The 9,984-nt window shown below is 39.2% G+C and overlaps 1 protein-coding gene across 1 annotated transcript; it reads left to right on the plus strand.

Moving 5' to 3' along the window:
- The first annotated feature begins 634 nt into the window (after nucleotides 1–634).
- Nucleotides 635–7,293, plus strand: LOC109972187 (cytochrome P450 2J2-like). Its single transcript, XM_020620896.1, has 9 exons — nucleotides 635–820; nucleotides 3,148–3,310; nucleotides 3,457–3,606; nucleotides 3,705–3,865; nucleotides 3,948–4,124; nucleotides 4,671–4,812; nucleotides 4,926–5,113; nucleotides 5,222–5,363; nucleotides 6,871–7,293. Exons 1-9 carry the CDS (start codon nucleotides 635–637, stop codon nucleotides 7,044–7,046), a joined length of 1,485 nt encoding a protein of 494 aa, XP_020476552.1. The 3' UTR covers nucleotides 7,047–7,293.
- The last annotated feature ends 2,691 nt before the right edge of the window (nucleotides 7,294–9,984 follow it).

The following is a 9,984-nucleotide window of genomic DNA, read 5'->3' on the forward strand; positions in this document are numbered from 1 at the left end:
GTGATCTGCTCCAGCCCACCTGTGACTCTCTATAAGATAAATGGATTGAACAGCAGTGGCAACTGTAGTCATCCAAATATTGGCAGCCTTGGCTATTCTTATGACCTGAAGTGTCTGCCTGGGGGGAGCAGATAAAATAGATAACTAGGGTGCATTTTCTACACACCCTGTGCCTCAGCAAAACTGGTATGTTTGAATGTTTTTTAAAATTTATATGATATTTTTGCATTTAACTTCATTAAAAACTTCAGTAAAAAAGAGTTTGTTTACAAAGCTTTTGTTTGCCAAATTAAACAATGTAAGTACAACAAATTCATGTTTATGAGTTGACCTGACTGTTAATTTTAACATATTCAAGTTTGTACAACTAAAAAGCTTATAGTTGAGAAAACATAAAATGATGTTCCAGCTGGTTATTACTTCTGAAAGTTTACTCAACTTTTTTATTTTTACAGTGTAGAAGAGTTCAAATTCCAGCTTTTTTCACTGCAGGAATCCTGAAAGGCCCCATATTATATATCATTTCTTTTCTGACACCTCCACGGCACTCAATTAGACATTGTGAGACTCTCCACTACCCTGTCTGCAGAGGCAAAGTGGGAGGTTTCTGATGGTTTTTAAAAACATTTTCAACATGATTTTTCAAACACTTTTTGAGTGTATGGACTTCACTGGTTGGATGTTGTTGTTCAGTTTTGTGTTGTTACTTTTGACTGATGTGGTCAAAAATTGGAAGCCTCGCAACTTCCCACCTGGACCCTGGACTTTGCCTTTTCTAGGAAATGTCTTTACTGGAGGTGACTTCAAATCAATGGAGAAGGTGAGGTGAACAGTAATACAGAGTGTTTCCAAAGAGTAGAAAGGGTAGAGAGTAGAGTAGATCTTTACAATCCAAGGAGCAATTCTGGGGAATCAAGGTAGGTCGGGTTATTTAATAATAAGAATTAAAAAACTGGAAACCACTGATTTACACCTTTCTTTTGGTCTGAGTATGTTATGATAATATTCAAGTCTAACTGGTTCTCATCAGTTTTAGGGTAAGTCAAAACACATTAATATGTAAATTTAAAAAGTCAGTCTGTCTATGAAATAGGGGTGGAACAGTTCACAAACTTATGGATTGGATTGGATCATAGTTTTTGGATTGGTTAATCTGTAGGATCAGCAAAATAAAAAAATACATTTAAAAATTACATTTAAGAAAGAGGGGGTGGGGAAATAAAACTTTCATTCATTCATTTTCTACCGCTTAGTCCCTGAACGGGGTCACTGGAGCCAATCCCGGCCGGCAATCAGGCGAAGGCGGGGTACACCCTGGACAGGTCGCCAATCCATCACAGGGCTAACACATACAAACAACCACACACACTCCTATGGGCAATTTAGAGACACCAATCAACCTAAGCTGCATGTCTTTTGACTGTGGGAGGAAGCCAGATTAAACCCACGCAAGCACGGGAAGAACATGCAAACTCCACACTTTGATTCTATTAATTACCTAAGGAACTTAAGGAAGATGTTGCCCATGGTCTTAGGTGAAAACAATATTCAAAATCTTTCAATGTTTCAATAAAATCTTAAAAAATATAAGTATGAGGATACATTGTCTGGGGAGAAGGACTGCACTCATGCTGGTTTAGACGTAAAATGGGACTAAGGCTAGCTCACTGTGAAAAAAGTGGCAAAGATGTCATATTTCTGCAAGTTTGTGTTTTGTGTTAGGAAACAGCTGTTTCCTAAACTGCTCATACACTCTCCCTGACTAGCTGATTATGTTGCATTATGATTAAGGAGCATTGTGAATGCTGACATGAGGCTCTCTAATAATAATAATAATAATAACTTATTTGTTTATATAGCGCTTTACAACACCCAAGGGAGCTCAAAGTGCTTCATAACAAAACATATAAAAGCAGAACATGTTAAGACACAAACTAACAAAAAGGAAAAGTTAAAATTAGACAAATTTAAAACCACGGTTTGTAGGCAAATATAAAACTCCTGTACAATAAAAATTAGTCAAAGTACAAACAGAATAAGATTACAGAATATAAAATCAGAAAGCCTGAAAGCACCTGTATAGCACCACTGCTATAAATTAAATGCCAAAGTGTGGGGGGGGTCTGTAATCTGTTACATCACCAGCATGAAACAGGATGGCTAAAGTGTATTATCCAAGGAGCTAACTTCAATGTTAATAACATGTTCTGTCTGGTTCATTGTTGTTCTACCATCTTAAAAGCTCTGCACAGTACAGTATAGCCTGTATAATATTTCAAGGGTGTGGGGTGGGGTTACCCGAAATCTACCCCATGGCTATGTCTTTGGCATAAACAACAGAATAAAACCTTTGATCTCTCAATGCCTCACGTTGGCTTTGTTTGTGCCAGTTGGCTTGAAAAAGTGAAACTTGAACACACCACACTGACTACAGCCAACGGCCAACTAGCATATACATTCTACACATGTATCACTGAAATAACTCCTCCTGTCAGCAGTTGAGGGTATCTGTATTCACCATTCAGAAATGTAACTAAGAAGAACTAGAATGCCGATGTATAAGCTATAAACAAAACATCTCTTGTTCAAAACAACTGCTGTTTATAGCTGCTTCTAATTAAGAATATATCTGATAAGAAGTTTCAAATGACACTGATGTTCTCTGCCCTTGGTCTTTTGGTTGTGGAAGAAGAAGGGAGGCCACAGACGTGAAAGGAGAAGCTGCACTAAATGAGTGAAATCATGGATATTCCATTGATAGGCTGAAGGGGTTTTCCTGAACCATTCTCTTCTTGTACATTGTTTCACTGAGCTCAACAGCCTATCAGAGTGGTCTCTCTCTCTCATTGACAAGGCCTGACCACCGACACTGATTCAACATGTCAAATGGGTCAAAAAAGCCTCCAACTGAGGGTAACTAGGCCCAGTGGTGTGGGACACAGCAGGAGGATGAGCCCTGACAGATGCTCAATGATGGCCCAATGACGGCCTGACCACAGCTAACAGCTGATTATCACAGTTACTTCAAAGTTTGTCCTTCTTCATTAGGTGTTTATGTAACTGTCTGATGTATAATTTACCTGCTAAAAGATCTTAAAAAAGTCTTAGGCAGATGTTTTCTCTCATAAAAAATGATTTGTTTTGCAGCTTGCTCAGGAGCATGGCCCAGTGTTCAGCCTGAGGAGAGGTAATGAGAGGATGGTGTTTATTTCAGGATACAAGATGGTCAAAGAGGCTCTTGTTAACCAGCTGGACAGTTTTGTTGATCGACCTATCATCCCTATTTTCCATCCTATCGTCAAGGGCCTTGGTGAGTAAGTGAATGAAGGAATGGGAGCAGGGAGGTATGGTACAACTAATGGCTTTTCTTCACTAATCTTTTCATGCTGTGTTGAAGGATTAAGTTAAAATTATGGCCAACCCATGTGGGACAAACTGCATTATGAATTTTTACAGGCATAGCTTTGAGTAATGGATACCTTTGGAAGAAACAGAGAAAATTTGCCAATACTCATTTGCGTTACTTTGGAGAAGGCCAGAAAACTCTGGAAAAATATATTGAAGTGGAAAGCAACTACCTTTGTGAAGCCCTTAAAGAGGAGCAAGGCAAGTAGACTTGTTTTGACTTGTGTATACCATGCAGGAACGGGATTGTTTTTCTAGTATGCTTTATCATGACTTAATCAAATTTACTATATTCCCAGGAGGACCATTCAACCCCCACTACACTATAACCAATGCAGTCAGTAACATCATTTGCTCTGTGCTATTCGGACATCGCTTCGAATACAGTGATCAAAGCTTTCGCAAGTTTCTGGAGTTGGACAATGAGGCCATTTTTCTCTCTGGTTCTTTTGTGAGTCAGGTAGGTCCTATTAACCTGCTATATTGTAATTATAAAACCAACTAGCTCCTTAACTGATCTGAGAGCTTTTCCCATCAAACAGCTGTATGACGCCTTCCCTGGTTTGCTGAAGTACCTGCCAGGACCTCACCAGACTGTTCATTCCAACTACAAGGAGATCTTGACTTTCCTGAAGAAGGAAATCAAGAAGCACCAGGAGGAGGTGAACCCTGATGACCCCCGTGATTATATTGATGTATACCTGGCAGAGATAGAGAAGGTAACATATTTTTCCAGGTCAGTGATTATATGAACCACTGACAAAGAACATGGTGTCCTAGTGTTCTTGTTGTCCATGGTTCAGGTCCGCCTGGACTTATGTTGCATTTTATATCACTCTTTTTTCCCTTACTTTTTTCTCTTTGTAGACTATCAAAAATAACAATAAAAAAGAAAGAATTGATGAAGATACAAGTTGTGTTACACTGACAGGTGCAACACAGCTAACAGTAGAGTGGGAGGTAGACAGGCTTTCAAAGCACTTGGTGATGATGTGCTGCCTGACAAGTCAAAATGTTTGCTGTAAATAAGGTCTACTGAATAAGATGAAAATATACTCATAGCAAACTCACCTAATGCCACTAAAAAGCTTTAGGCATGTTCTAAGTACAGTTAAAAGATATTTGGAGATGCTTACAAGTTATGCTATGTACACATGCAATTTTCCATCTATGGTTAGTGATGTAAAAAATGGCCTATAACAGCACGACATTACTGTATGTATGGTGCCATCAAATTACAATGAATTCTGTTTATACATTACCAGAGAAAAGAAGATCCCCAGGCTGGCTTCAATGCTGACGGCCTGCTGGTTTGCATCCTTGACTTGATTGAGGCTGGTACAGAAACAACTGCCACCACGTTACGCTGGGGCCTTCTATTCATGATGCACTACCCAGAGATACAGGGTTAGTGTCTTATTAATCACATTAAGCACAGGTGTATTGTCATTAAGGTTGTAGCTATTTCATCCCTAGTGCTCACTGCTGCTTTGTAGCTATGACTCTGCTTCCTCACTCAGAGAAAGTCCAGGCAGAGATCGACACAGTGATTGGACAGTCTCGTCCACCCACCATGGCCGATAGACCCAACCTGCCCTACACTGACGCCGTCATCCATGAGATTCAAAGGATGGCAAATATTGCTCCCAATGGATTTCCCAAAATGGCCAATAAGGACACTACACTGGGAGGATACTTCATACCCAAGGTAATTAACTATTTGTCAGACTCACCCAGACATAAATGTCAAGCTGTGAATTGTGATTATTACTTTTACACAGCTGATAACAAAAACAACTCATGACTCTTTTCCCAGGGTACAGTTATTAATACGATCCTTGCATCTGTGCTGTTTGATAAGAATGAGTGGGTGACTCCACATACCTTCAACCCTGAGCATTTCTTGGATTCAGAGGGCCAGTTTCGCAGGAGAGACGCCTTCTTGCCATTTTCAGCAGGTTTGTTCTAGAATAGCCTTTAATTGCCAAGTATGCTTGAACATACAGGAATCTGACTATAGTAGAGAGGCTCTCAGTGTGTTGAAAATAACAATGACACTAAAAATAAATAGTAGAGCATTAAAAATGAGAATAAGAATAAACAGTGTGTGCATTCAAAAGTGGAAATATGTCCATTCAAAAATAGGAATGGAATGAGAGGAAAAAATAGCGTTTATAAATATATGTACATCTATATAAATTACGGCAGAAGAACTTTCAAATTGATATACATTGGTTATATTTACAGTTTATTATACTGGGGTTATTGCTGTGTTCAGTCACACAGTCATGAATTAAGCATTCATCAGAGTGACGGCACGGGGAAAGAAACTGTCCCTTGTAGCACTTTCCAGAGGGCCTCTTCTGTAAGCCTCTCCGTTGACATGACGAAGCTGCTTGAGTTTTACTGTGAACCGGGGCTCATTGTTGTTGTATGTACAGAAGGTCTTGGCACACATGTCCTCACAAAAGCTGATGTATGATGTCACAATGTCAGTGAGCTCATCCAGATCTGTAGACACAGCCTCAAATACACTCCAATCTCTGCAGTCAAAGCCGGTCCGTAGCTCTGACTTTGCCCGATCAGTCCATCTTTTCACTGTTTTGATTACAGGCTTTGCAGCTTTAAGTTTCTGCCTATTGGTTGGGATGAGACGGACCATGCAGTGACCAGAGAGACTGAGGGCTGCAAGGAGAACAGAGCGATAGGCGTCCTTTATTGCTGTGTAGCAGTAGTCCAGTGTGTTTTTGTCTCTGGTGGAACAACTGACGTGCTGTCTGTATTTGGGCAGTTTGTGGGTGAGATTTGCTCTGTTAAAATCCCCTAGAACAATGAGTGGAGAGTTGGGATGTTTGAGTCCCATGCTAGTTATCTGTTCAGCCAGGTGCTGTAGTGTACTAGCGTGGGCCTGTAGTCTTACAAACATTCTGACCATGAATGACAAAAATTCCCTGGGGGAATAAAATTGTTTGCAGTTGATGAAGAGAGTCTCTAAGTCCATGTCGCAAGTTTTTTTTCTAACACTGTGACGTCTTTACACCAACCTTCATTTATGTAGAAGCAGATTCTGTCTCCTCTCATTTTCTTGGACAACTCCATTACATGATCTACTCTGTATACCTGCAACCCCAGTATTTGTATTGTGCTGTCTGAGATAGAGTTGCTGAGCCAAGTCTCTGAAGCATAGAATAGCATAGTGAAACCAGTCAGAGTGAGTCCGGTTGACAAGGAGCTCATCCATTTTGTTCGCCAGATAGAGGATATTCGATAGGTGGATAGATGAGACTGGCGTCTGGGTCTTTCTCTGTCATAACTTAACCAAGGTTCACCATCATTTATATGCTCCATTTCAATAATATTATATGACTTACAAGAAATGCTATCATCATCATTATTCATAATAAGAACATGTACCATAGGGGAGAAATCTACTAACCTAAAACTGCTGCTGGTTGTTCCCCACAGGTAAACGGGTGTGTTTAGGGGAGCACTTGGCCAGAATGGAGCTGTTCCTTTTCTTTACGTCTCTCCTCCAACACTTCACCTTCTCTCCTGTTCCTGGAGAAATGCCCAGCTTGGAGGGTGTGCTGAGCCTCACCTATTCCCCACAGAAGTTCAGGATGCTAGCCGTGCCTCGCTGATGTTCACTATATCTTCAGCTATCCTCATCATAGAGGTTCACCTCTGTGAACCTTACATCCAACAATGGCACCTAATGATGACTACATATTATATGGCACTAAGCTTTCTACTACAAAAATAACAGTGCTGTGCGTATTTTAGCTGGCAGGTGTTTGTCACAGTACTGCACCAGTCTCTGTGCACGACTCTCCAGTCAATCTCACACTAAATAAAAAATTATACTGATCACAGAAATATTTGCTGTTATCTGGTGGTATAATAGTGGTAAAACAGTGATAGTCGATAAAGGAATATTTTAAATGGAAGATGTATAAATGATTCCTTTATTCTTTTGCATCTACAGTGTGACAGTTTTGGAGAAATGTCTTTCAAGATCCTATACATCCTGACTGGAGTAAGACAAAATTCATGAACACATCACAATCAAAATATATTCTGTTGCATACACATAGCCAGTAATGTTTATCTGAAGCCACGCCTATGTCATTTTTCTGATTTTGAACAAGAAGACAAAAGAAGAAATACAACACTTGGGCAGTATGCCGTAAAATTCTTTGATTTTGCAGTCACCAATTTATTATCTCATTCTATAACTAAAGCAGCCATTTATTTTTGGCTAATGAGGAAATGATCATAAATCAGTAATAAGGTATAGCAATGAGGAGCACAAATATTTGTAAATCAAATTATTTTTTTTGCAGTTTGTCACCAAACATTCATTTCCCATTGGAATCCCATGTTCTTCTCTGATTTGCCACTGAACCGAGCCAAGTGGCCGTGATCAACAAAACGCTTGGTCATGAACTTTGACCTCAGACTGACGCTGCATCACAGCTACTTCAATTATACTGTATTGGTGGTGCAGGACAAACATCTTCAGAAAACTCACACCACTACTCACAGCTGTTACTAAATGGACCTGAGACAAAGAAATCTATCCAACACTGACTGATGAGGACGTCAACCTTTTTTGTCCACACATCCAAAACATCTGGGTGGAGTTTCATAAACATGATGTCTGAAATCTGTGGCCTCAGCAACAACTCATCCTGCATCACTGCTTTACTTGGTGGAATCTCCACTTTACAAACACTTAAACTTGACAAACCTGAATTAATAATAATTATCTCTAATCACTGATAACATATGTAGGTTATATTACCAAATGGGAAAATGGAATAAAAGCGTCTGAAAATCACTGAACCACTTTCTTTTTCCTTGCATATCAAAAAAAAAATCATGTTAAATTGTTTTATGCGGATGATACGCTGTTTTTTATTTCTACTCCAGGAAATCATTAATAATGTATATTTTGATAAATAATATTTGGATCTACTTCCAGGGCAGTGATATTGAGTCCAGAGATCTCAGTGACTTTCAGCAGAAATGGTCTCACTGTGGATATTAACCAAGGTCATAAGTAAAAGAGGAGTGACTGTAGGAGAACCCTGACAGTCTTAAAACCACTGAAGGTCTCTGGGAGAAAATGTTACTATTTTAACTTTGTGCATTAATGAAACTAATTTTAATAATATACAGTGTTTGTTCCAAAGAAAGTAGGTCAACAGACATAACTCTTAAAGTTTGGAATCTTTATTGTTGGCAACTTCTGAAAACATGAGCATTAGCAACAACACGTTAATGGTGAAACATAATGAGAGACAGAAACAGACAGGCAGACAGAGTGCAGACTGGGAGCAGTAAAAACATTGTGGTGAGTCAGTACTGGGAACACTGGTCTCTCCTCAGAGTCTCTGAGACTGGACTCTGGGAGCCCCGGGTGGCCTCATGGCCTCACAGGTCACAGAGCTCATCCTCCACCACTGGTCTGCAGGGAGTCTCAGGGTGCTGCTCCAGCTGTAGCGCCCGTCCTCCAGCACCACGGGGCTCCTGCTCTCCTCCCAGTCACTCACTCACACATCGTTTCACTTCCCTCTGAGAAGCCGCTCATGCACATCAGCACTGAGACAATATCACAGTTTGACCTGAAACATGTCAAACTACTGAGGAAATAAAACTTGATCATCAAATAAACAAGAATCTTTACATTTCCATTAATTAAACTTTGAAACAATTTACAAAAATAAACAACAATAATTTTGCACATTTTCAAATACATTCTCTATCTTCACTCTGTCAGTTTTACATGAGGAAAGTGAATTTTATTTTATTGTACAGTTATCAATGTGGAGGAAAGTTAAACATGAACTCTGGGGAACATTATGACAATAGAATCAAAGTTTTAATCTTTTCTGCACTTTATGTTATTTAAAGCTCATCATGATAAAAACTTGTAAGAAGTTTAGAAAAGCTGCTCTGAGTTCACCTCCATGATGGAAGAGGAGGAATAAATACATGAATAGTAAAAGTGTAGAAAAGAAAGCAACAACAAATTGTACCTGGTGGAAACATTTAAAACTTATGTTAAAGTGGTTTTCTACAAATTGTATTTAGTAAATATGCAACAACTTACTTCCAACCTCCAGTCTGGTTCCTCCACCCAAAGTCAACCACAGTGATACAAAGTCACTGAGTCGTCATACAAAAACCTCTGTCTGTCAAAGTTTGATTTACTTATCTGGTTTGATTGCTGTTCTGTTTTAACCAAACTGTTTCTCTCTATAGCAATCCAATTCTGCATGTTGGATAAAATGCTAGCTGCATACAGAAATGTTCTTCCACAGACTTATTCATATGAAAACTACACTAAGAAGACTATGGTCTCTGTAAATTATTAGTGTTTATGAACCTGAATGAACATTTATTTGAATCCAATCAATTGTTGTATGAAAAGAAAAACACCTGTGCTAAAAGCTGCTTATATTTACACTGTAAATCAATTATTTGTTCATACATCTTTTGCTAATTTCTGGGATGTTGGTGGGTGCAAAGATTGAAGTCAGTTTTGTGGAACAGCATGCACCAAACCACCACACA

This window comes from Monopterus albus, unplaced genomic scaffold (genome assembly GCF_001952655.1).
Source record: "Monopterus albus unplaced genomic scaffold, M_albus_1.0 scaffold250.1, whole genome shotgun sequence".
Taxonomy (NCBI): Eukaryota; Metazoa; Chordata; class Actinopteri; order Synbranchiformes; family Synbranchidae; genus Monopterus; species Monopterus albus.

Coding starts and splice junctions, on each gene's coding strand:
- LOC109972187 (XM_020620896.1), top strand. CDS start 635: ATGATTTTTCAAACACTTTTTGAGTGTATGGACTTCACTGGTTGGATG. Junction 5,114..5,221: donor GAGGATACTTCATACCCAAG/GTAATTAACTAT, acceptor CTCTTTTCCCAG/GGTACAGTTATTAATACGAT. Junction 5,364..6,870: donor CTTCTTGCCATTTTCAGCAG/GTTTGTTCTAGA, acceptor TGTTCCCCACAG/GTAAACGGGTGTGTTTAGGG.